General features: G+C 44.8%; 1 protein-coding gene across 1 annotated transcript in view; it reads right to left on the reverse strand.

The window, feature by feature from the left end:
* The window catches only part of cpne7 (copine VII), a 192,549-nt gene that overhangs the window by 53,817 nt on the left and 112,105 nt on the right, over positions 1-26,627 (reverse strand). Inside the window, exons 7-8 of the mRNA XM_041191819.1 lie at positions 10,451-10,549; positions 4,574-4,660 (exon numbers count right to left, since the gene is read on the reverse strand). Of these exons, the coding sequence (XP_041047753.1) occupies positions 4,574-4,660; positions 10,451-10,549 (186 nt within the window). The remainder of the gene's footprint in view (positions 1-4,573; positions 4,661-10,450; positions 10,550-26,627) is intronic.

The following is a 26,627-nucleotide window of genomic DNA, read 5'->3' on the forward strand; positions in this document are numbered from 1 at the left end:
GGTTGGGTGCATGCCTGCCCGCGAGGTGTAAAATTCTGTCCCAAGACTTTCCTCATCACAGTTGACAATGCTTCCAATGTGCATACCAAACGCAAATTTTGAAATCATGCCTTGCACACCACAGTCTAGGTCATTTACATGTATCAAGAAGAGCAGGGTCCCAATACTGACCCCTGGGGAACTCCACTACAGACCTTCCTCCAATCTGAAAAACAATCAATTATTACCATTCTCTGCTTCCTGTCACTCAGCCAATTTCTTATCCAAGTGCCCACTTTCCCTTTTTTAAAAATTCATTCACGGGATGTGGGTGGGCCAGCTGGCTGGGCCAGCATTTATTGCCCATCCCTAGATGGCCTTTAGAAGGTGGCGGTGAGCTGCATTCTTGAACTGCTGTGGTCCATGAGGTGTAGGTACACCCACAATGCTGTTAGGAAGTGAGTTCCAGGATTTTGACCCTGCGTCACTGAAGGAATAGCCATATATTTCCAAGTCAGGATGGTAGTGACTTAGAGGGAAACTTCCAGGTGCTGGTGTTCCCATCTATCTGCTGCCCTTGTCCTTCTAGATTGTAGCGGTCGTGGGTTTAGAAGGTGCTGTCGAAGGAGTCTTGGTGAATTCCTGCAATGCATCTTGTAGATTGACTCACTGCTGCTACTGTGTGTCAGTGATGGATGGAGTGAATGTTTGTGGATGTGGTGCCAATTAAATGGGCACCATTCCATGAGCTAGGATTTTGCTCACAAGTCTATTGTGTGGCACTGTATCAAATGCCTTTTGAAAATCCATATGCACCACATAAACAGCATTGCCTTTATCAGCCTTCTCTGTTACTTCCTCAAAAAACTCCAGCAAGTTAGTTAAACATGACTCTCCCTTAATGAATCCATGGTGGCTTTCATTAATTATCCTGAAGCTGTCTAAGTGACTATTAATTTTACCCCAAACTATAGTTCCCAGAATTTTTCCTTCATCAAGCGGCCCCGCGCCCGACCTGAACAGGAGAAAAATAGAGCGCGATGACTTCAAGCGAGCGTCCTGATGTCATTACTCACTCACACGATATTTTGGTCAGTGGGTGCTCGCAGGAGTCAGCAGCGCGCCCACCGATAATAAAGGGGGCTGTAATGCCCATTAATTAATTAAAATGAATTTTTCCCTGCCCATCCAACCTTACGGTTTGCCGGCAGGCGAATAGGCCAAGCGGCCTTTGCATTTTTTGTGAAACCTCACCCATGGGCGGGATGAGGTTTCGAGCAGTGATTTAAAAAATCTAAAATCTTTTAATTTTTATCATGTTCCTGCTTATGGAGTCACGTGAGGGGACATGTTTTCCTTATTTTTCCATTCTTTATTTTCCATGTTAAAAATCTTCAGCTCCCTGACGCAACTCTGTGCCTTCAGGGAGCTTTCACTGAGCACACCTGCATGCATGCACTGACTTCCACACTTGCCCTTCTCCCTCCCCGCCCTGGCAGCGTCTGGCCGTTAATTGGCCAGCCAGCGTTAAATTGCGGTCAGGGCCCGATCACGGGTGGCGGTCGGTTTCGAGGCCGCTCCCAGGTCCGCCCGCCCGATGAGGTAAAAATCCTGCCCTAGGAGTTTCCCTACCACTGAAATCAAACTGACTGGTTTGTCGTTGCCAACATCATCCTTGCATCCCTTTTTGAACAAGGGTGTAACATTCACAATTTTCTAGTCCTCCGTCATCAGTCCTTTGCCTAAGGAAGACTGGAAGATTATCACCAGTGCCTCACACCTCCCTCAATATCCTCAGGTGCATCTCATCTGGTCTTGGTACCTTATCAATTTTAAGTAAAGATAGCCTTTCTAATGTTTCCTCCTTCGGAATTGTAAATTCCTCGAGTGTACCAGTTACCTCCTCTCTCACCTCAGCCTGAGTAGCATCCTCTTCCTTTGTAAAGACAGATACAAAGTACTCATTTAATACCTCCACCACTTCTCCTGCCTCCACATGCAAGTCTCTTCTTTTATCCCTAATTGGCCCTTCCCTTTCTTTTACCACCCTTTTATTATTTACATGCTTATAGAAGATCTTGGGATTCCCTTTTATGTTCGCTGCTAGTCTCTTTTCATACTCCTTGCTTTTCTGATTAGCTTTTTCACTTCTCCTCTGGTCCTTCTATATTTGGCCTGATTCTCCATTGTATTTTCTACATATCTGTCAAATGCTTATTTCTTCCTTTTCACCTTCACCTCTATCTCTCTCGACATCCAGGGTGTTCTAGATTTATTTGTCCTACCCTTCCCCTTAAAGGGAATATACCTTGACATTGCCTGCAATACTATCTCTTTGAAGGCTTTTCCACCAACATTTGATTCCAACTCATCCGACTCATGCATTCTCATCCTAACAAAGCCAACAAGTTGGCTTTCCCCCAAGTAATTATCCCTGCTCTGGATTGCTCCTTGTCCTTCTCCATGGCCAACCTAAACCTTATGATACAATGGTCACTGTCCCCTAAATGCTCTCCCACTGTTTTTTAATCCACTTGGGCCAACTCATTCCCCAGAACTAGGTCCAACAGTGCCTGCCTCTCGTTATACTGGAAACATACTGTTGCAGAAATTTTTCTTGAACACATTCCAGGAACTCTTCATGTCCCTTTGCACTATTCCTATTCCAGTCTACATTTGGATAATTGAAGTAACCCATTATAATTGTTCTATAATTTTGGCAGGTCTCTGTAATTTCTTTGCAAATTTGTTTCTCTACATCCCTTCCACAAGTTGGTGGTATATATACTACACCGATCAATGTTATTGCACCTTTTTCATTCCTTTCCTCTAACCAGAGGGATTCCATCCCTGACCCATCTGGGACATCCTCTCTCTCCAGTGCTGTAATACCATCCTTAATCAATACTGCCACTCCCCCTCCCCTTTTCTTCCTTTCCTGTCTCTCCTAAATACCTTGTACCTATTTAACACCCAGTCCTGCCCTTCTCTGAGCCAGGACTCTGTTACAGCAATAATATTCCATTTGTCAACCCGTGCCTGTAGTTCACCAATCTTATTAACAACACTCCATGCATTCACATACATGCACATTAATCTCAGTTTTTAACTATTCCCCCTTGCTCTGACTCCATCTAATGACTTACTGTAGCCATCTCTAGTTCTATCAAACTCTGCAAGTATTCAATTTACCTTGATACTACTCTGATATATCCTCCTTATTAGTTAAAACTTCTCTACTTCCCACTGCTAGGTTTTCTCCTCTCCTCTCTGAATTTCCCCTCAGGTTCCCATCCCCCTGTCAATCTAGTTTAAACTCTCCGCAACTGCACTAACAAATCTTCCTGCGAGAACATTAGTCCCAGTCCTGTTAGGGTGTAATCCATCCTTCTTGTACAGGTCCCAGTTGCCCCAGAACTGGTCCCAATGCCTCAGAAATCTAAAGCCCTCCCTTTTATGCCATTTTTCCAGCCATGTATTGAACTGCCCAATCTTCCTATTCTTATGTTCACTAGCACGTGGCATTGGGAGTAATCCTGGGGTTGCTGTTTTTGAAGTCTTGCTTTTCAATTTCCTTCCTAACTCCCTAAAATCTGCTTTCAGGACCTCATCCCTTTTCCTGCCAATGTCATTGATCCCAATGTGGACTACGACCTCTGGCTGCTCACCCTCCATAAAAAGAATGTCCTGCAGCTGCTCTGTGATATCCTTGACCTTGGCACCAGGGAGGCAACATACCATCCTGGAGTCATGTCTATGGCCACAGAAACGCCTGTCTGCTGATCTAACTATGGAATACCCTACCACTACAGCACTTCCACTCTTCCACCTCCCCTGCTGTGCAGCTGAGTCACCCTTGGTGCCACTAACATGGCTCTTACTACAGACCTCTGAGGAATCATCTCCCTCATCAGTATGCAAAATGGAAAAGCAGTTATAGAGCAAGATAGCCTCAAGGAATTTCTGCACTACCTGCCTGTTTCCCTTAGATACTCTGGCCGTCACCCATTCCCTCTCTGCCTGTGTGCTTCTTAGCTGTGGTGTGACCGCCTCTCTAAATGTGCTATCCACGTAATCCTCAGCCTTTCGATTACATTTAGTAGAAACTCAACTTTGCTGTCTGTTCAAATGACATCTTATTCTCTGCATAATTTTAAAAGCTGCTTGTATAAAATACATAACACTCATGGCAAAAATCACAGACTGTTGAATAAATATGTTTCATAGTCTTTTCTCAGTCTTTCACTCTTTAATTCAGTGTCTTATTCTTAATTAATTAATATTTGAAGACACATTGGAAATTTTACACACGAGACAAATTAAGCATTCTGGTTTTCAGGTTTCACTTTTTTCCTGAATTCAGATCAAACAATTGAGTGAAATCAGCTGCAAGCAAATGCATGCTTTTATTATAACATTTATTATCAGAAAATTTTGGTCAACACCTGCAGCCTATTATACACTGCACAGTTTTTATTTCCTGTAAGTCACTTTTGAACTGTAGTCAATGTTTTGATGGGAAAGGCCAATTTCTAGATTTCCCCCTGCATAGATCAAGGTTACTCCAGGGTTATACTATCCCAGTGTACCTTACCTTACAATCTTTCAGTATGACAGTTCCAGAGTTCTTATAATGCCTCTTTTTTGCCTTATATTTTGGATTAACACAGTCCCAATGGATCTGGTTAAAAGAGAGAAGATCCTAGCCAGGTTATTACATGATAAAACAAACCAATGTAACACTCATAATACATCCTCTGTAGTTCTAAGTAAATGTATTTTGAATTGTCTTGTGATGTACCTTTGAGTTTAGAAACATATGCTGACAAAATGGTTGCCATGCACACAAAACACAGGCAATGTGTTACTTGAAGTGGGAAGAAAAAGAAATTTAAATATTCACTGTGCATGTCATCAAGTCGAACAAAGTAACCAACAGTGGGGATACCATTAACAGTTTAGATCATAACATGGAGCAGCTGATGTGTCAGGTGGAATACAAATTCAGCTGTTGATCACTGTAGAACAGACGAGCAATAATTAAATGCTCAATGCCAACACCAACTCTCACAAATTCAGCGCATTATCTGTTACTTGCATTATCCACATCAGCCTGGGTGACAGCAGATACTGATTTCACAAATTATGGCCCAGATTTTCCTGTCAAAATAGTGGTGAAACTACTCTCGCTATTATTTATGAGCAAATGGTACAGCAGCTTCAAGCAAATGCCAGATGGGTGGCTTAACTCAAAAATCCAAAGGTTATTGTCCAAGTCACGTCACTCCATCATCAGCTTCATAAATTTGGCATCTTACCATCATTTTTACTATTAAAATGAATTGAATGGCATGAAGATATTATGTTTATGCCTTAGATACAAACTAAACTCATCACAGAAAGTTATCTTGTTTATTCCAGTCTAAGTACCCTTTTAATGATGTGATGACTGTTAGTAAGTTATTTTTATCTTTTCTTTTCTGTCTCTCTTTCTCTAATCCAATCTTCCTTTCCCTTTCTTTATTTCTCTTTCTGCACCTGATTTGACATTGAATTCACCCACTCTAATTAACACTTCCTCTCTGTCCTTGTACTGTTTATTTCACAATCCTTCAATCTGATTGGCATAGGACAAAAAAGATTAGAGAGACAAATGCATGACTCAAAGACTGGTGTGCAAGAAGTGGGTTCCGGTTTGTGGGGCATTGGTATCAGTATTGGGGAAAGTGGGGGCTGTACCGTTGAGACGGTTTACACCTGAATCATGCTGGGAAAAGTGTTCTTGTGGATTGCATAACTAAGTAGAGAGGGCTTTAAACTAAACAAGAGGGGTGAGGGATCAAGCTTGGGTAGAGGTAGCAATTCAAGGGGTAGAGTCAAGACAGGACAGCAAAATAGAAATATGTGAAATGAGGGTCAGAGAATGGCAAGAAGGGACAGAGAGAAAACCCTAAGAAGAGTACACCAACAGTCAAGACTAGGCGTTACAAGAATAACAAAAAGACAAAACTGAAGACTCTGCATCTGAATACACGTTAGCATTCATAACAAAGTAAGTGAATTGGTAGTGCACATTGAAGTAAATAAATATAATTTGATAGCAATTATGGAGATGTGGCTGCAGGACAACAAGGATTTGGTCCTGAATATATAAGAGTACATGACATTCAAGAAGAATAGGAAGCTAGGTAAAGGTGGAAGGGTAGCACTGTTAATCAAAGGTGGCATTGATGTAATAGTTAGAGATGACCTTTGTTCAGGAGATCAGGATGTAGAATCGATTTGAGTGGAGATGAGGAATAGTAGGGCAAAATAGTCACTAGTGGGAGTGGCCTACAAGTCCACTAACAGTGACCACAATGTAGGACAATGTATTCAAGAAGAAATATTGGATGCTTGTGATAAAGCAATAATGATGGGTGATTGTAATCCACACATAAACAGGAAAAATCAGATTGGCAGTAATGGATGAGGAGTTCTTAGAATGCTTTTGAGATAGTTTCTTAGAGCAGCATGTTCTGGAACCAAACCGAGGGCAGGTTATATTAGACTTAATATTGTGTAATGTGACAGGATCAATTAATGACCTCAGAGTGAAGGCACCCCTAGGTAGCAGCGACCACAATATGATTGAATTTTACATCCAGTTTGAAAGGAAGAGTGGGCCAAAGACGAATATTTTAAACTTAAATAAGGGCAACTATGTGGGCATGAAAGCTGAGCTAGCTGAAGTGAACTGGGATACTAGACTAGAGGATAGGTCAATAAGAGAAGCAGTGGCAGCCATTTAAGGGGATATTTCAGAATATTCAAAATAAGTATATTCCTACTATAAAGAAAAATTCTAAGTGGAGGACCTACCATCCGTGGTTAACTTAAGCAGTTAAGGAAAGCATCAAACTTAAGGAAAAAGCATATAACTTTTCAAAGATGAGTGGCATGACAGATAATTGGTCAGAATATAAAGAACGGCAGGGAATGACTGAAAGATTAATTGGGAGAAAGAAATTAGAGTCTGAGAGAAAGCTGGCTAGAAATATAAAAACGGATAGCAAGGGATTCTATAGGTATTTAAAAAGGAAAAGAGTAAGTAAAGTGAGTGTTGGCCCTCTAGAGAGTAACAGTGGAGAGTTAATAGAAGGTTATAAGGAAATGGCAGATGAAATGAACAAATATTTTGCTTCTGTGTTCTCTTATAAACGATATAAAAAAATATTCCAGTAATAGCTATGAATCAGAAGGTGGAAGGGAGAGAAGAATTTAATGAAATTGCAATCACTAGGGAAGCGGTACTGAGCAAACTGATGGATCTGCAGGCTGACACGTCTCCAGGTCCAGGTGGACTTCATCCTAGGGTCTTAAAAGAGGTGGCTAATGATGTAGTAGATGCGCTGGTGTTAATTTTACAAAATTTGCTAGATTCTAAAAATGGTCTATCAGACAGGAAAGTAGCAAATATAACCACTTTATTCAAGAAGGGAGGGAAGCAGAAAACAGGAAACTATAGGCCAGTTAGCTTGACACCTGTCATGAGAAAGTTATTAGAATTGATCATTAAGGAGTTTATAGCTGGGCACTTAGAAAATCTCAAGGTAACTGGGAAGAGTCAGCATGGTTTTGTGAAAGGGAAATTATTTTTCGCCAATTTATTGGAGTTTTTTGAAGGAGTAACATGTGCTGTGGATAAAGGGGGACCAGTGGATGCACTGTACTTAGATTTCCAGAAGGCATTTGATAAGGTGCCACATCAAAGGTTATTGCAGAAAATAAAAGCTCATGGTGCAGGAGGTAAAATAATAGCATGGATAGAAGATTGGCTGGCTGGCAGAAAACGAGAGTATGCATAAATGGGTTGACAGGATGTGACGAGTGGAGTCCTGCAGGGATCTGTGCTGGGGCCTCAACTTTTTACAATTTATATCAATGGCTTAGATGAGGGGAGCAATGGCATGGTAGCTAAATTTGCAGATGACACAAAGATAGGTAGGAAAGTATGTTTTGAAGAGGGCATAAGGAGGTTGCAGATGGATATAGATAGGCTGAGTGAGTGGGTAAAGGTCTGGCAAATGGAGTATAATGTGGGAAAATGTGAAGTTGTTCACTTTGACAGGAAGAATAAAAAAGCAGAGTATTACTTAAATGGAGAACAACTGCAGAATTCCAAGGTGCAGAGGGATCTAGGTGTTCTAGTACATGAGTCACAAAAAGTTAGTATGCATGTACAGCAAGTAATTAAGAAGGCTAATGGAATGCTATCCTTTATTATGAGATGAATTGAACATAAAAGTAAGGATGTTATGCTTCAGTTATATAGGGCATTGGTGAGACTGCTTCCTGAATATTGTATGCAGCTTTGGTCTCCTTATTTAAGGAAGAATGTAAATGCATTGGAGGCAGTTCAGAAGAGGTTTACTCGATTGATTGGAATGAGTGGGTTGTCTTATGAGGAATGGTTGGACAGACTAGGCTTGTTTCCACTGGAGTTTAGAAGAGTGAGGGGTGATCTGGTTGAATTATATAAGATCCTGGACAATCTTGACATGGTGGACGTGGAAATGATGTTTCTGCTTGTGGGTGAGTCCAGAACTAAGAGGCAGTGTTTTAAAATTAGGGATTGCCCTTTTAGGACAGAGTTGAGGAGAAATTTTTTCTCTCAGAGGGTTGTGCGACTTTGGAACTCTCTGCCTCAGAACGTGGTGGAGGCGGGGTCATTGAATATTTTTAAGGCGGAGATAGATAGATTCATATTAGGCAAGGGAATCAAAGGTTTTTGGGAGTAGATGGGAATGTGGAATTCGAAACGCAAACAGATCAGCCATGATTTATTAAATAGTGGAGCAGGCTCGAGGGGTCGAATGGCCTACACCTGCACCTACTTATTAAGGAGAGTTGCTTGCTCTGTTCATTCAGATCCCAGAGGTCAAGTTTCTCTCACTGTGCTGGAATCAGCTCATACTTTTAGCAATTTGTCACACAAAATATTTAAAAACCCAAACACGCAAGGGCAAGTATAACTAATGGCAGACACTGTTAGGTGTCCCGCTACAGAAAAATACGGGCCAGTCAATCCACAGCGCAATACTACATAAATAAAAAGACAGGAGTTTAGGAATGAGAAAGAAAATATTGCAGTGGTCGATATTTTATGCCAGAAAAATTGCATGGCCATAAACTCAATTGAGAAATTCCATTATTTAGAAGGAAAGACTATAATTAAAAAGAATGAAAGTGTTCAATCCCTGAATAGCAAGAACTACCATGCCATTGTTCTGGCTGAATATTGAATGGGAGCCTCATGAATCTTATATAAACAGAACGGCAGGCTCTCTACAACACAGCTGGGGCTCAGCTCCACTACATCATTTCAACAGTGGAGCTTTGCCTATTGCACAAAGCAACAAAGGAAACTGAATACCTTTGAATGCTATTACTTGGCACAAATCCTATACTGAAACTGGAGGCAATGTGACATAAGACTATCAGGAAAAGATCAAAACAACAACAGCTTGCATTTATATAGAGCCTTTAACATAGTAAACTATCCCAAAGCATTTCACAGGATTGTTAACAAAAAATATTTAATACTAAACCCCATAAGGAGATACTAGGCAGGTGAGAAGAAGTTTTAAGGGGTATTTCAAAGGAGGGGAGAGAAGTAGAGAGGCAAAGAGGTTTAGGGAGGGATTTTCAGAAATTAGATCAGCCGAAGTCATGGCTTCCAAAGGTGTAGCGATTAAGATCAGGGGTGGGCAAGTGGCCAGAACTGGAGGAGTGCAGAGATCTCGTTGGATAGTAGGCTGGGGGAGAAAACAGAGATAGGAGTCATGGCAGATCAGCCAACATTATCCTTGCACAGGAGCAATTTTTATGGGTTGATGATATTTAATAGCTAAATAATAAAAACTACTTAGTAAAAGTGATGATTCACTTGGATCCATGGTTCCATGAAATTTCTGGGCTGAGTCTCTCTGATTCACCGTGAAACTAACTCTTTTATTTTCTTGCTTCTTGGATTATGGGGTCATTACACACCATCAGCAAGATACAGGCATTGCTGCAGTGGAGCCACCACTACAGAAGGTGCAAGATAAAATAAAGTCATGCACTAAAGGTCTTATCTGAGTTTTAGGTGTTTGGCCGGTGAGGCATTGTGAAAGCGGGGGGAATTGTGACACGTCTCTCTGCCTCCATTTGGAGCATTTGGAGTGAATTTTAATATCCGATTTTATCGGGCACAAAATCATGAGGAGTGCATCAGCTGTCAAGGCTGGGAGAGCACAATCATAAGTGCAGATCTTAAATATTTGTATGCTAACATTCAACACAACAGAATTACAAGGCCCAATTTTACATAAAGTATTGGTAAATACAATTACATTGCAGCCCAGTCATGAAGTATAACTCTTTTTCTGATTAACCATCTATCATTGTTTAGTTTCTTCGCAAAACTTCATGATTCAATATTGTTTACCTTGTTTTCTCCCATTGCTTTCCGCATTTGCTCAAATGTTGTGTAAAACTCTCCAATAAAATCATGTTTTCCTCGAGTATCATAATCCCAGACTAAGCACTGGAGAAAAAACAGAATGTATATTGAATATACAGTACTGTTTTGGATGCACATCTGCTCATTTATCTAGACATCTTAAAAACGGACAGTGAAATGAGATAGTGAAACTCTAGCTGGGGACCAGTACGTGATTAGCAGAATTCAGTGTACCCACTGTTCATGTTATTCATGGACAAGGATTACTATCAAATGTATTGCCAACATTCAACCATATGACCCACTGATGGAGCTGAAGGGGATTGCTAGCATCCAAAATAATCCGGACAAATAATTAGGTAGGAATGAGACAAAAAGGAAAATATTGAACATGGGTCATGAAATGTGAAACCTGCAGAATTGAGAATCTAAAATGGATTGTTAGTTAACTTATGTTTCTATTTACTGCTAATTGTACTAATGATATTAAATCTGGTATACCCATGGATTACACCACAACATACTAAGAAGGCATGGAAATCAAGATATCGCACGTAACAGGAGTTTCCACTGATCTTACACCAAAGTTACAGCAGCTGATCACAAAAATCCTGAAGAAATTCACAATGGTGAACTTCTAGAAAATCATTTTCTGTAATACTCTCTGAAGTTTGAACTATGGGGCAGAATCTTCTGTGCAGCGTTTGGGAGGTGGGCCCCGCACACCGACATGTAAAATGACGCGTGGTGATGCCGGGCGTGCGTCCCAATGTCACCGTGCGTCGTTCTGATCTTCCGTTCGGCAGGCGCGCCAGCCAAATTGTCAAAGACCTGTTAAGGCCATTAATAAAGTAATTGTCAGGTCTGCCCATCCAACCTTAAGATTGGCGGGCAGGCAAAGAGCCCAGGCAGCCTTCGCATTTTTCATCAAGAGTTTATTAAATAAATAACATTTTTCATGTGAATTCATAAACATGTCGAAGCTCATGTAACACTGTCACGAGGGGACATGTCTGAGTAATTTTTTTTTCAATCTTTATAACTGAACTTAATCTCCCTGAGGCAGCCTCATGCCTCGGAGATTTCTGGCCCCGCCTCTCCCTCCTCCCCCCTCCCAGCCCACAGAGGTAGCGCTGAGCGCTTCCAGCGAATGTCAAGCTGGGCGGGCCTTAATTTGCCCGCCCACGTAAAATGGCGGTGCGCAGCCGATTGCAGGAGGCGATCAGCTCTGCACCCGCTCCCACCCGGCCTGCCCGATGGGGAGAAAATTCTCCCCATGGTGTTGTACCAACAAATACATTTTTCAAAAAGAAATTCACTTTTAGAAAGAGTAACGCTGTTCATTCTACTCCTATTGATAAAAACTTTTCTTTTCTTGTAGTTCCATATATTTTGGGCTGGATTTTTACTGAGTCTGGATGGCCTAGTGCCCTTTAAAAATGGCAACCAGAACCTGATTCTGGGATTCCTGACCCCAGTCCTGGGATTTCCAATTTTTGGGAGTGTCTTTTAAGGGTGTGGGCTGGGTTGGGTCAAAAGCTTGCACTCTGCACTGGCGACCAACTCCAATGCGGGGGATAAGCGTGTCTTCGTCCTTTGCAATTTTCATGGAGACATGGAGACAGGCCAGGTTTTCAATGAGTTGTGGTTCACCAACCCTCAGAGATCCTGAACCTCCACCCTCGTGCCGCCATGCAAAGGTATGTCCCCAAACAACCCCTATGGTTCCTCATGCCTCCCATGCCAAAGTATGCCCCTTCACCCATCCCATGAAACCTCATGTCCTCTATGCCAAGCTGTGGCACTTCCAAGCCAATTGACCCACAATACACTACATAGAACCAATGAACCCTATGTTGACAATAGGATGTGTAAAAAAGCTTTAAGAAAATCTGTCATTCATTCATAATTTAACTGTGATTTTTGTGATCATCACTATATTTAAAACACTTTACTACAGGGCAATAAAAGTGTCAATCATCCAGACCATTCAAAGTTTCAATAGCTGAAATTGCAAGCACTTGAAACCTTTTAACCTTGTTCAAATAAACATTGTGCAACTGACAGTAGAGATTAGAGAGCCAGGGCTATTAGTCAAGCAATGTTTCCCCTGGGGCTCAGGTGTTTTAGTAGTCTAATGGATATCTGGGCTCCCAGCCAAGAATACATAATGGGGTAAAAACAAAATAATGCCGATGCTGGAAATCTGAAATAAAAACAGAAAATTCTGGAAAAACTCAGCAGGTCTGACCGCATCAGTGGATGCTGTCAGACCTGCTGAGTTTTTCCAGCCTTTTCAGTTTTCAATACATAATGAGGCTTGGCTAAGAGCCCAGAAATCTATTAGTCTGTTGAAACACATGAGACCCAGAGAAAACATTGCTTGATTGACGTCTCTGGGTCTTTGGTTTCTGCTGCCAATTATACAATGTTTGTTAGACAAGGTTAAGAGGTTTCAAGTGCTTTCAGTTCAGTTTTGAAATTTTAAAGGGACTGGATGATTACACCTGTAATAAAAAAAGTTTTTATTAAACTAGTGGAAAGTTATGAATGGATGACTGTTTCTTAAAGCTCTTTTTAACATATCCTATTGTCACTGTAGGGTCCATTGGTTCTATACAGTGTATAGTGGGGTCAGTGAGCAAGGAAGTGCCACAGCTTCTCAGGCAGAGCATGAAGGGCCATAGGGGTGGGTGGGGGCATGATGGGGTATGAAGAATGTGTGGGGTTGAGGAGGTGTTACGGATGAGGGTTGGAGGGTCTTTCTGTTTTTATTTTAAATGGGACAAAGCCCTACAGTACTGAAGTGGGCCTCTTAAACAGCCCACCTTGACAAGCAGCAGCCCCTGTAGGCACTTTCTCCCAAGGCAAGCAGGCCAAGCCGGGAATTTTCCCAACTGCCACTGCCCGCCTTATGGATGAATATCCAAGCCTTAGGCCAGAATTTTCTCATTGGCACGAAGGGGCGGGCTGACATGTAAAATGATGCACGGTGACGTTGGGTGAGCATCCCGATGTCACCGCGCACCATCGCGATATTCAAGTGGGAGGGCGCATGCGCAATGTTCTCGGATGCGTGCCCGTTATTAATTAACCAGGTACTTAAGGTCCTTGAGGCAGCAATTGTCTGAAATTTTTCGGGGCCCGTGCGATCTTCAGGGCATCACATGGGCGCAACGGGCAGGTGGGTAGGAAACATTTGTATAAACCTCATCCACGGGCAGGATAAGAGGGGTGAGTGGGGTCACGAATGGCATCTGTTAGATATGTAATTGTGAATGTTACTGCTACTTGCCTGTGTGATCAGAAATACTTCAAAACTCATACCAGCTGCTTGGACAGGAATAACATCCTTCAGGTCAGGTCAGGTCAGTAAAGATCATTTTTGAGGCCTGCAGGTTTCAGGAAGCCTACCCTTAGCCTGGGAATGGGAGTTGTGCTCTCCACTGGAGGCACCTCCTCTGAGGTGGAAGGGAAGGTAAGAAGGGGGAGGAGGCCAGGGGTCCACATTCAGCCTCCAGGGGAGCCACCTTTGGGAGGGGAGGCACAGGGCCAACAGGAAGTCCAAGGTGGAAGGGGCCGCAGAAGATGCCACTATCCTGATGCCAGGGTATATAACGGAGAAGCAGCTGCTTCAATATGTGTCAGGCGCAGTGCCGAAGGAGGATCCATCTCTCAAGGGAGACAGTGACCTCCATCTGTCAAATGGTAGGCCCTGAGATCTGCACCAACTGTGTGGGTGGGCACCTCATGCCAGTGGCGCTAAAGGTCTCAGCTGCCCTCAGCTTCCATGCCTCCGGCTCCTTCCAGGGGTTGGTGGGTGCTCTTTGTGGAGTCTCCCAGTCAGCTGTCCACACTTGTGTCAAGCAGGTAATAGATGCTCTGTTCAGGTGTGCATTAACTTTCATCCACTACCACTGGGATGATGCCAGCCAGACAGAGCGAACCAGAGGCTTCACAGCAGCTGATGGCTTCCCCTGCGTCTAGGGTGCTATAGACTGCACACATGTGGCCATCAAGGCACTAGTGGGTGAGCTGGGTGCCTTTGTCAACAGGAAGGGATTCCACTCCTTGAATGTGCTGATAGTGTGTGATCACAAGATGCAGATTCTGCAAATGTGTGCAAGGTACCCAGGCAGTTCCCATGGCGCTTAAATACTCAGACACTCCCAGGTGCTGGGGCTCTTCAGTGCTCCAGCCTGGCTGGATGGATGGCTGCTGGGTGACAAGGGCTATCCCCTCAAAAGGTGGCTCATGACGCCTCTCCACCACCCAGGAACAGAAGCTGAGCAGCAGTATAATAGGAGCCACGCCTCCACAAGGGCTGTGGTGGAGAGAGCTATTTGTCTTCTCAAGGTACGCTTCCGGTGCCTGGACCATTCATGGAGCGCACTCCAATACCAGATCATGTGTCACTGATAGTGGTTGCATGCTGCATTCTCCACAATCTGGTGCTGGAAAGGACGACGCAGTGGACGAGGAAGATGTAGACCCAGTTGCTCTGGATGCACACGATGAGTCCAGCAGTGAGTCCGAGGATCAGCACAGACAGAAGAACGCTGAGGGGGTAGATGCTGACCCGGGCATACTCCAGGAAGGCAGGGACACCCAGGAGGCTTTAATCCAAAGAACCTTCAGCTAGCCTCTCACAGATGGACCTTCAACACACGCCAGGGCTGCAGGCTCCATACTCGATACCTGAGTGCTAAATCTGCCTGAATAGGAACATTAACTAAGGTCCTCGTCAATAAAGCTCAATGTCAAACAATTCACTCATAACATCATGGGTTCCCATCCACCTGCAGAAGTAAGAAATCAACCTGAGCCATGCTTACATATCAAAGTTTAATGAGATTACAAAATTAACTTCAGAAACCAAAAAAAAGATGATGCACATCACACCAAGTCTTAATGAACTAATATGGGGCAACATAAAAGCACCAGTGAGAAACCCATGGTGTGCCTAATGTGCCTTAAATTTATGCTTATGGGTGCTACGTCTAGGTGCTGTCCCCTCGCTGGCACTGGCATCTGAGACAGCCTGCTCACTGTTCTGTCCTGTTGGCCTCGAGTACCTTGGCGGCCGTCCTCTGGCCCGTGGAGCCTTTGATGGCCCAGCCTGGGAGGGAGCAGCCAGTTCCACAGCTGGCATCTCCCCAGTTGCCGCAGCCTTATTGGATCCCACAGTCACTGGCAGAGGGGCGGAAGAGCTGCTGCCCTCATCTGGAGAACACTGAGAGGAGCCTGCAGAGACAACAGGCAGCTGCTGCACCAACTTGAGATCACTTCGGACCTCCCTGCTCACCATAGATGGATGGGCACCAAGTTGGGATACGTTATGCAAAAACCATCTCCCACACTGGCACTGACCAGCCGAGATCAATGCCACTGTGAGGGCTTGCGGGTCCGAGCACAACCCCAGGAGGCCCTGATTGTTCTCCTGGAGGAACCTTTTCACTCTTTTCATGGAGGAAGCATGGCGCTCGGCCATGAAGCTCATTGCATCGGTGATGCTCCGCATGGACTCCTCCAGCATGGGCGTCATGCCACGCATTGCCTCATGTATCTCCGCCAGATCCTCCTGCAGACCCTGCTGCACTTCCAGAATTTGCTGCCTCATGGATGACTCCAGAGACACATTATCAGCCACCGACTGAGCATGTGCCTTGTCCCCAGCAGTCCCCCGACTGCCGACGCCCTGGGCACTCTCTTGTCTCCGCCTGCACCTCAAGCAAGTGTAAAATGCCCTCACCGCTGTGCCTCGAGACACAAGCCAAAGATCTAATTGCCATCAAGGTGCTAGTATCTGCACTGGTGCTTGCCTGGCAGAGATGGTGTGACGCTGGTGAGGCAATATGTTCTGGGCCCTCATGTGTGAGAGGTGGCCCCTCTGCCTCCTCCTCCTGGCCCTGCTCCGGTGATGCTGAAAGGAAGAACAAGGACATTTGATTAGTTAAAGTGGAGACAATGTCAATTTGCATGCCTGTTCCCCAGATTATTATGCTCTCATCCTTCCATTATCAATAGTCAACTCATGTTGCAAACTTCAAATACTGAGCATTCAGTAGTGCCACGGCTGCTGGGGCACACATGGTGACCTCAGTGCTTGGCAAATGTACCTTCCCATGGCACACCAGCCTCACCATCACTGGTGGATCTGGGCGCATGGTGCCTCTCCAGATCCATGGCCTGCTGCTCATAAGGAGTCAAGATGGCCAACTGGGCCTGGCCTCCACCAGTCCGCTTCCACCTGCTGGAATTGTGTGCAGTCTTCTCCTGAAAAGGAGAGAGCATTGATTAGTCCAGCCTGTACCTGGATTCCCATCGCATCCCTGCCAACTCAACCAGAGTAGAACATTGCAGGGCTCTAGTTCTTCATTATCCCACAGCTGCTGCACACTCACACAAAGAAGTCAGGGCTGATCCCCCCTTATCCACATGCTGCCTCCATTACATTTGGCAGCACAAGGTGTAACCTTGCAAATCAAGGAGGCACAAGCACGTGGAACGCAAAGACCAGCAGATGGATGGGGGCCCCTCCATCTGGAAGTTCCCCTCCCAGCTTATTAGCACACTGACTTTGACACGCTTTGCAGTTCCAGCACTCTGCCTAGGTGCAGATCCTTGAGATTCCCCCCCCATTCTATACTCTGGGTGTCAGTGTCACACATGCTGCGGGTGCAGAACCCAGCTCAGCACAACCCTCTCAGGGTAAACTGGGCATGGGCAATATCTACTGGCCCACCCAGCGAGGGATACATGCTGTGAAGGAATCAATACTGTAACTGCACTCAGAGATGCTGGGGGTGTGGGGGGTGGGGGAGGGGGTGCAGGTTGTGGGGGAAAGGGTGATGGCTGCATTAAGTAACCTCAACCAACATGGTACTCACCCTTCCCGAGCGCAGGAAGTCATTGAATCTTTTTTGGCATTGGACCCATGTGTGTCGCATCACATCATGGGAGCTTACACTCTTGGTAACCTCCACCCACGCATGTTTGGTCAGGTGGGGAGGCCTCCGCCTTCTGTCTCTCGGAAGCAGGACCTCCTGCCGCGCTGCCACCTCCTCTAAGAGGGCAGCTAGGCACTCATCCAAGAACCAAGGGGCACACTGCCCTGCTGCCCTACCCTCCGGCCTGGCCGGCCCTGCTGGCCTACCCTCCCGACCTGCCAGCTCACCAGAAGTCCTCTGGTGAGCCCTTCTACTGGCTATTGTGAGCAGCCTTGCAAAGGCTGCCAGGCCTTCATTTAAACAGGCTGCCGGGTCGCCATTCGACCCGGCGGTCTGAGCCCACCCACCGCCTCCCGCTATCCTTGGGAGTCGAGAAATACGCTGGGCAGGCCTTAATTGGCCCGCCCCCATAAAATGGCAGCGTGAAACCGATCATGGGCAGCGATCAGATCCATGCCTGCTCCCGCTCTGCCCGCACAACATGGGGAAAATCCTCCCCTCAATACCTGATTTTACTCACAGATATATCAATGCAAAACTAGAAACACAACAAAACTCTTTCCATTGCCCCTTCTCATGTTTCACTTGAGCATGTATGAATACATATATCTATATATATATGTACATTTAATACCCCAAGGCTTCTTCAGATTCAATTTTTACTTCTGTTTTGTTTTCCAGTTTTAGTTTCTCTCTGTGCTTCTTTGCGCTTCACCTTCTCGTCACTTGCTCTTTTATTTCTTTCTTGTTTTGATGAATACAAAAGGTTCTTTGTAGCAATATCAGAATGTATTAATAAAAATGCCACTGATGTTTCGTTAATGAATTTTCAAAATGTGTTTGATAAAGTGCTGCATAGGAAGTTTGTTGATAAATTTAAGACATGCATCATCAAAGTACTGTGCTAGCTTGGATAGGAAGCTGTTTAAAGGACAGAACACAGTGATTTATGGATATTTTCAGACTGGAGTGATGTTCCCCAGGAGTTAGGGTTGGGATCATTGGTTGGAATTTTCCAGCCGTTCACGCCAATGGGATCTTCAGGTCCCGCCAATGTGAACGGGGATTTCAATGGCTCGCTGACCCCACTGAGGGAGAGGGGGGGTGGGGTGGCGGCGGGGAGAGGGCTGGAAAATTCCGGCCATTCTTTCTGCCAGTATTAATGTTTGGGTACACAGGACACAATATCAAAATCTGCAGATGATCCCAAAATAGGGCGTGTTGTTAATTATGAAGAGTACTGTAGATGTCTGCAGAAGGACAGACTGATGTCAGATGAAATTTAATGCAGAGAACTGTGAAGTGATACATTTTGAGAGGCAAAAAAAGATTTCGATGAAGAAAATCAAATGTGGGCGGAATGACTAATCTGCATGCTTGTAATGTCGGCAAGAGACCAAAACAGCTAAGAAATTGGCAGAATCGACTGCCTGACTGGCAAAAACAGCCGGCAGGAGACTGCCACGAGGGAACCAGAGATGCCCTCCCTGATGCAATTCAAGTGGATCAGTGGGATTCGGCAGAGGAATCACAGTCCAGGGAGGTTTTTGGAATGCCTGATATCAGGATCGAATGCCCAAGACACAGTGGTATAGGCCTGCTCCTCCTTACCAAAAGCAACCAAATATAAATGTTTTTAGGTTATTCTGTTAGACCTCTTCTGGCTGCTGTTTCTTACAGATTTGGCCTGGAATGGAAGCCATTACTGTTCCCTGCTTAAGCTTCAAGTTAAAATAGCAAATCAAGGCCCAGTGATGTAATTGCAGCACAATCTGCATATTTAATAAGGACCCACTGGCTTGAGGCAAATGCCCTTGCCACCTATAACTAAAGATTTTCAGGTAGACAGATCAGACAGCAAAAGTGCTCTGAGTGCTTTATGCATTGTTAAACAAAGAGGATGTTTAGCTAGTTGCCAATTAAGATTTAGCTGTTATGTCTGGCTTGGTAAAAAGTCAATGTGACACTGGGGTGTTTAGGTAGCAGCTGTTCAGTTTAATGAATATAGACCAAAGGAAATTTGGGAATTTGCACAGATGATCATTACTCAGAAATTCAGTTTCCCAAATTTTCAGATACAATTACAATGGGACATGCCTGATGATTAAAGAAAATGATGTGGACTCCAAGAGATAGAACAAATACAGAACAAATCTCACTCTATTCAGCAGTCCCATTTCACCAAATATTTTTCCTCCAAAATGCCAGGGAAATACTGAAAAGAGCTAAAGGAATAATACTAATCATTGGGCGGAATTTTTCATTGTGGAGGCTAAGTCCAGGCAGGATAGTCAGCCTGATTCCCACAGGGCAGCAGGGCTGACGAACACATGTGATGTTCTGCTTTTGAGCTCATTAATTATATATCCACGAGGAACTCAGCGAGCCTGCCCCACCGTTACCTCATATGATCGAAGGTCCTGCCAACACCTGGACAGGCATTCACTGACTGCAAGCCGGGAGCTCTGCACTACTGCTCCAGAGTCCTTGCGGTCGCAGCTCATACTGGAGAAGCTGGAAGACGTGAGCAGCCATATCCCAGGATATACGATGGCATTGCCTTTCACTCATCTATGCCTAGCACAAAGGAAGATGGTTGTGGTTGTTGGAGGTCAACCACCTCAGTTCCAGGACATCACTGCAGGAGATCCTTGGCCCAACCATCTTCAGCTGCTTCACCAATGACATTCCTTCCATCATATGGTCAGAAGTGCTGATGTTCACTGATGATTGCAAAATGTTCAGCACCATTTGCAACTCCTCAGATACTGAAGCTGTCCATGTCCAAATGCAGCAAAGCCTGGACAATATCCAGGCTTGGGCTGACAAGTGGCAAGCAACATTTGCACTACACAAGTGCCAGGCGATGACCATCTCCAACAAGAGAGAATCTAACCATCACCCCTTGACGTTCAATGGCATTACCATCACTTAATCCCCCACTATCAACATCATGGGGGTTACCATTGATCAGAAACTGAACTGGCCTAGCCATATAAACACTGTGGCTACAAGTTAGAGGCTAGAAATTCTGTGGTGGGTAACTCACCTCCTGACCCCTCCCCAAAAGCCTGTCCACCATCTTCAAGGCCCAAGTCAGCAGTATGATGGAATGCCCTCCACTTGCCTGGATGAGTGCAACTCCAATAATGCTCAAGAAGCTCAGCATGATCCAGGTCAAAGCAGCTCACTTGATTGGCACGCCAAACACAAACATTCACTCCCTCCACCACCGACAAACAGTGGCAGCAGTGTGTACCATCTACAATGCGCACTGCAGGAACTCACCAAGTCTCCTTATACAGCACCTTCCAAACCCATGACTACTACCATCTAGAAGAACAAGGGCAGCAGATGCATAGGAACACCACCACATGGAAGATCCCCTCCAAGCCACTCACCATCCTGACTTGGAAATATATCGCCGTTCCTTCACTGTCGCTTGGTTAAAATCCTGGAACTCCCTCCCTAACAGCAGTGTGGATATGGTTACACCACATGGACTGCAGTGGCTCAAGAAGGCAGCTCACACCACCTTCTCAAGGACAATTAAAGATGGGCAATAAATGCTGGCCTGGCCAGCGACACCCTCATCCCATGAATGAATTTTTTAAAAAGTGGCCAATTAAAAGGACACACTAATAATTATCAGCCAACTGGATGTCAAAGAAGGTTGTAAGGATAAACCCAGCAATTACAGACTAGACAGTTTAACTTCTGCATTGGCAAGAGGTCTTGGTTCACATTGACACCAATGATTTAGTTCGGAAAGGAGATGTGGTACTGCAATCAGAATTTAGGGAGCTAATTAGAAAATTATCAAGCAGGACCTCAAAGGTAGTAATCTCTGGATTACTCCCAGTGCCACATGCCAGTGAGTACAGAAATAGGAGGATAAGCAGGTGAATACATGGCTAGAAAGATAGCACAGGAGGGAGTGCTTTAGATTCCTGGAACACTGGGAGTGGCTCTGGAGGAGATAGCACCTGTACAAGCTAGACAGGTTGCACCTGAGCAGAGCTGGGACTGAGCTCCTTGCAGGGGGTTTTGCTAGTGCTGTTAGGAGGGCTTGAAACCATCTCGGTAGGGGTGTGGGAACCAAGAGAAAATATTAGAGAGGAATACCAGGGTGCACAAAATACTGGGAGGGATAGATAGCACTAGAATAGAGAATAGTAAGTTAATAAGTGAAGGCTGGGAAGAGTGTCCTCTGCAGTCGCCATCGCCGTGAAGCAGTCTGGGAAGAATGTCCTCTGCAGTCACCATCGCCGTGAAGCAGTCTGGGAAGAGTGTCCTCTGCAGTCGCTGTCACCGTGAAGCAGTCTGGGAAGAATGTCCTCTGCAGTCACCATCGCCGTGAAGCAGTCTGGAAAGAGTGTCCTCTGCAGTCACCATTGCCGTGAAGCAGTCTGGGAAGAGTGTCCTCTGTAGTCACCGTCATTATGAAGCAGTCTGGGAGAAGTGTCCTCTACAGTTGCTGTCACCATGAAGCAGTCTGGGAAGAGTGTCCTCTGCAGTCACCGTCGCCGTGAAACAGTCTGGGAAGAGTGTCCTCTGCAGGCCTGGTCACAGTGAAGCAGTCTGGGAAGAGTGTCCTCTGCAGTCACTGTCGCCGTGGAGCAGTCTGGGAAGAGTGTCCTCTGCAGTCACCGTCACCATGGAGCAGTCTGGGATGAGTGTCCTCTGCAGTCACCATCGCTGTGGAGCAATCTGGGAAGAGTGTCCTCTGCAGTCACCGTCACCATGGAGCAGTCTGGGATGAGTGTCCTCTGCAGTCACCATCGCTGTGGAGCAGTCTGGGAAGAGTGTCCTCTGCAGTCACCGTCGCAGTGAAGCAGTCTGGGAAGAATGTCCTCTGCAGTCACCATCGCCGTGAAGCAGTCTGGGAAGAGTGTCCTCTGCAGTCACCATCGCCGTGGAGCAGTCTGGGAAGAGTGTCCTCTGCAGTCACCATCGCCGTGGAGCAGTCTGGGAAGAGTGTCCTCTGCAGTCACCATCGCCGTGGAGCAGTCTGGGAAGAGTGTCCTCTGCAGTCACCATCGCCGTGGAGCAGTCTGGGAAGAGTGTCCTCTGCAGTCACCATCGCCGTGGAGCAGTCTGGGAAGAGTGTCCTCTGCAGTCACCATCGCCGTGGAGCAGTCTGGGAAGAGTGTCCTCTGCAGTCACCGTCGCCGTGAAGCAGTCTGGGAAGAATGTCCTCTGTAGTCACCGTCGCCGAGTAAAAAAAACAGAGTGACATCACAGGAAAACCATAAGTTCATTGGTTGGTAAGTAACTGCTAGTTTGAACTACCTAATCTAAGTTGATTTCAGACTAAAGATGACTACTGGGGCCCAGAATCGGAGGCCTAACACTTCAGCTTCAACTCAGCAGAGAGAGTGAGTTCCAGTTGATTTTAAAAAGTGTATTTTAAATCTCTATTCTAACTTGCTTTCAGTTTAAAGGTAAATAGAAGAAATATTTTACAGATTGATAAACTGAAGGCCAGTAGGAAATTTAAAAACAAGTTGAAAATCTAATTAAATAAAATAGAGATGCAGGCAGTGTTGCAGCTGCATGATGTGGGAGCTGGTAGACCCCATTGTGGTTCCTAGTGATCACACCTGAAGCAAACGCTGGTTGCTCGAGGAACTCCAGCTCAGAGTTGATGAGCTGGAGTCTGAGCTTCGGACACTGCGACACATCAGGGAGGAGGAAAGTTACCTGGATGCTGTGTTTCAGGAGACAATCATGCCCCTTAGATTAACTACCTTAAATTCGGCCAGTGGTCAGGGACAGGAGGGTGTGACTAAGAGTGAGGCAGGTGGAGGAACCAAGGAAGTAGCACTGCAGGAGTCTCAGCCCTTGCCCTTATCCAACAGGTTCAAGATTCTTGCTCCCTGTGTGGACGAGAGCAGGGACTGTAGGGAGGATGAGCAAACTGACCATAGCACCGTGGTACAGGGAGCCATTCAAGTGGGGGGAGAAAAGAGAAATGTAGTTGTCATCAGGGATAGTATAGTTAGGGGAATAGATACTGTTCTCTGTAGCCAGGATAGAGAGTCCCGAAGGCTGTGTTGCCTACCAGATGCCAAGGTTAAGGATATCTCATCTGGGCTGCAGAGGAACTTGGAGTGGGAGGGGAAAGATCCAGTTGTCGTTGTCCACATAGGTACCAACGATATTGGTAGAATGAGGAACGAGGTTCTGCTGAGGGAATACGAGCAGCTAGGGGCTAAATTTAGAAGCAGAACCAAAAAGGTAATAATCTCCAGATTACTACCTGAGCCACGAACTAATTGGCACAGGGTCAATAAGATTAAAGAGGGACATTGGCACTGGGGAAAGAGGGAGCTATTCTCTTCGGACGGACTCCACTTGAATCATGCTGGGACCAGTCCTGGCGAATTGCATAATTAGGGTTGTAGATAGGGCTTTAAACTAAATAGTGGTGGGGAGGGTTCAGTTGCATGGAAATATAAAAAATCAAAGTTTAAGGAGAGGGTAAGAGTGCAGGTTAGTGACGAGGCTGGTTGTTACCAAAAAGTGAAAGGAAGGGAAAGAGTGTGTGAACACCATATTGCACCAAAGAATCGTATAAGAGTAGGGAAAATTGACAATAGGGCAAACATAAAGGCTTTGTACCTGAATGCGTGTAGCATTCGAAATAAAACTAATGAGTTAACACCACAAATAGATATAAATAGGTATGATTTGGTGGCGATTACTGAGACGAGGTTACAGGGAGAATAGGTTTGGGAGTTGAATATCCAAGGGTACTCAGTGTTTCGGAAGGATAGGCAGGAAGGAAAAGGAGGTGGTGTAGCTTTGTTAGTAAAGGAAGAGATCAGTGCCATAGTGAGGAATGATATAGGCACTGGAGAGCAAGACGTAGAGTCAATCTGGATAGAAATAAGAAATAGCAAGGGAAAGAAGTCCTTGGTGGGAGTAACCTATAGGTCCCCAAACAATAGTTCAGCAGTAGGGCACAGTATAAACCAGGAAATACTGGGAGCATGTAAGAAAGGCACGGCAATAATCATGGGTGATTTTAATATGCATATAGACTGGACTAATCAAATTGGCAAGGTTAGCCTCGAGGGAGAATTCATAGAGTGTATTAGAGATTGTTTCTTAGAGCAATATGTTGTGGAACCAATTAGGGAGCAGACTATTCTGGATTTGGTTTTGTGTAATGAGATGGGATTAATTAATGATTTCATAGTAAAGGATCCTCTAGGGAAGAGAGATCATAACGTGCTAGAATTTCAAGTTGAGAGCGAGAAACTTGAGTCCCACACCAGTGTTCTGGAGTTAAACAAAGGTAACTATATAGGCATGAGGGCAGATTTGGCCCTGGTGGACTGGGCAGGAAGGCTACAATGTAAGACAGTTGATGAACAGTGGCAGATAGTTAAGGATTAAAAAAATTCCAAAGAGGAAGAAAGATGATAAGAGGGGGGAAAAGCATCCATGGCTAAGCAAGGAAGTTAAATATAACATAAAGGCAAAAACTAAGGCATACCAAATTGCAAAGGTCAGTCGCAGGCTGGGAGATTGGGAAACTTTTAAAGATCAACAAAGGGTTACTAAAAAAATAATAAAAATAGCAAAGGTAAATTATGAAAGAAAACTAGCGCAAAATGTAAACTGAAAGCAAAAGCTTCTACAAGTGTATAAAAGGAAAGAGAGTAGCCAAAGTGAATGTTGGTCCCTTGGAGGATGAGACTGGGGAGTTAATAATGGGGAACGCAGAAATGGCAGAGTTGCTTAATCAATATTTTGCCTTAGTTTTCACGGTGGAGGACACTAGTACCAACCCCATAGTAACAGGTAGTGCAGAGGGTACAGAGAAGGAGGAACTTAGAAGAATCACCATCGCTAGAGAAAAAGTACTGAGCAAACTATTGGGATTATAGGGTGACAAGCCCCCAGGACCTTATGGCCTACATCCCAGGGTCTTAAATGAAGTGGCAGCGGAGACAGTGGATGCATTGGCTATAATATTCCAAAATTCCCTGGATTCTGGAAAGGTTCCAGTGCATTGGAAAAATGCTAATATAATGCCCTTATTCAAAAAGGGGGGAAGGCAGAAAATAGGAAACTATAGACCAGTTAGTTTAACATCTGCCGTTGGGAAATTGTTGGAATCCATTATTAAGTAAGTAGTAATGGGGCATTTGGAAAATCAAAATGCAATCCATCAGAGTCGGCATGGTTTTTTGAAGAGTAAATTGTGTTTGACTAACTTGCTAGAGCTCTTTGAAGATATGACAAGCAAAGTGGATAATGGGGATCCTGTAGCTGTAGTATATCTGGGACTACCAGAAGGCCTTTGATAAGGTGCCGCACAAAAGATTAATACACAAGATAAGATCACACGGAGCTAGGGGTAATATATTAGCTGGGATAGAAGATTGGCTAACTAACAGAAAGCAGAGAGTCAGGATAAAAGGGTCTTTTTCTGGATGGCAAACTGTAACTAGTGTAGTGCCACAAGTTTCGGTCCTTGAGTCCCAACTACTTACAATCTATATTAATGTCCTGGATTCAGGGATAGAAGGTACCATAGCTAAATTTGCAGATGATGCCAAAATAAGTGGGAAAGTAAGTTGCAATGAAGAAATAAGAATATATGGATATGGACAGGTTAGGTGAATGGGAAAAAATTTGGCAGATGGAGTTTAACATTGATAAGTGTGAGGTTATCCATTTTGGTCAGAAGAATAAAAAGGCGGCTTATTATTTAAATGGAGAGAAACTTCAGAATGCTTCAGTGCAGAGGGATTTGGGTGTCCTCATGCATGAATCGCTGAAAGCTAGTATGCAGGCAAAGCAGGTATTAAGAAAGGCAAATAGAATTTTGGCATTTATTACTAAAGGAATAGAGTATAAAAATAAGGAAGTGTTGTTGCAACTGTACAAGGCATCGGTGAGTTCGCACCTGGAGTACTGTGCACAGTTTTGGTCCCCTTACTTGAGGAAGGATGTAGTTGCATTGGAGGCGGTTCAGAGGAGGTTCACTAGATTGATTCCAGAGATGCTGGGCTTGTCTTATGAGGGAAGATTGAGCAGTTTAAGACTATATTCGGTGGAGTTTAGAAGGATGAGGGGAGATCTAATTGAGGTATATAAGATGCTAAAGGGGATAGGCAAAGTAGACGTGGAGTGGATGTTTCCCCTTGTGGGGCACTCTACAACAAAAGGCCATAGTTTTAGACTAAGGGGTGGTA

Source organism: Carcharodon carcharias, chromosome 7 (genome assembly GCF_017639515.1).
Source record: "Carcharodon carcharias isolate sCarCar2 chromosome 7, sCarCar2.pri, whole genome shotgun sequence".
Taxonomy (NCBI): Eukaryota; Metazoa; Chordata; class Chondrichthyes; order Lamniformes; family Lamnidae; genus Carcharodon; species Carcharodon carcharias.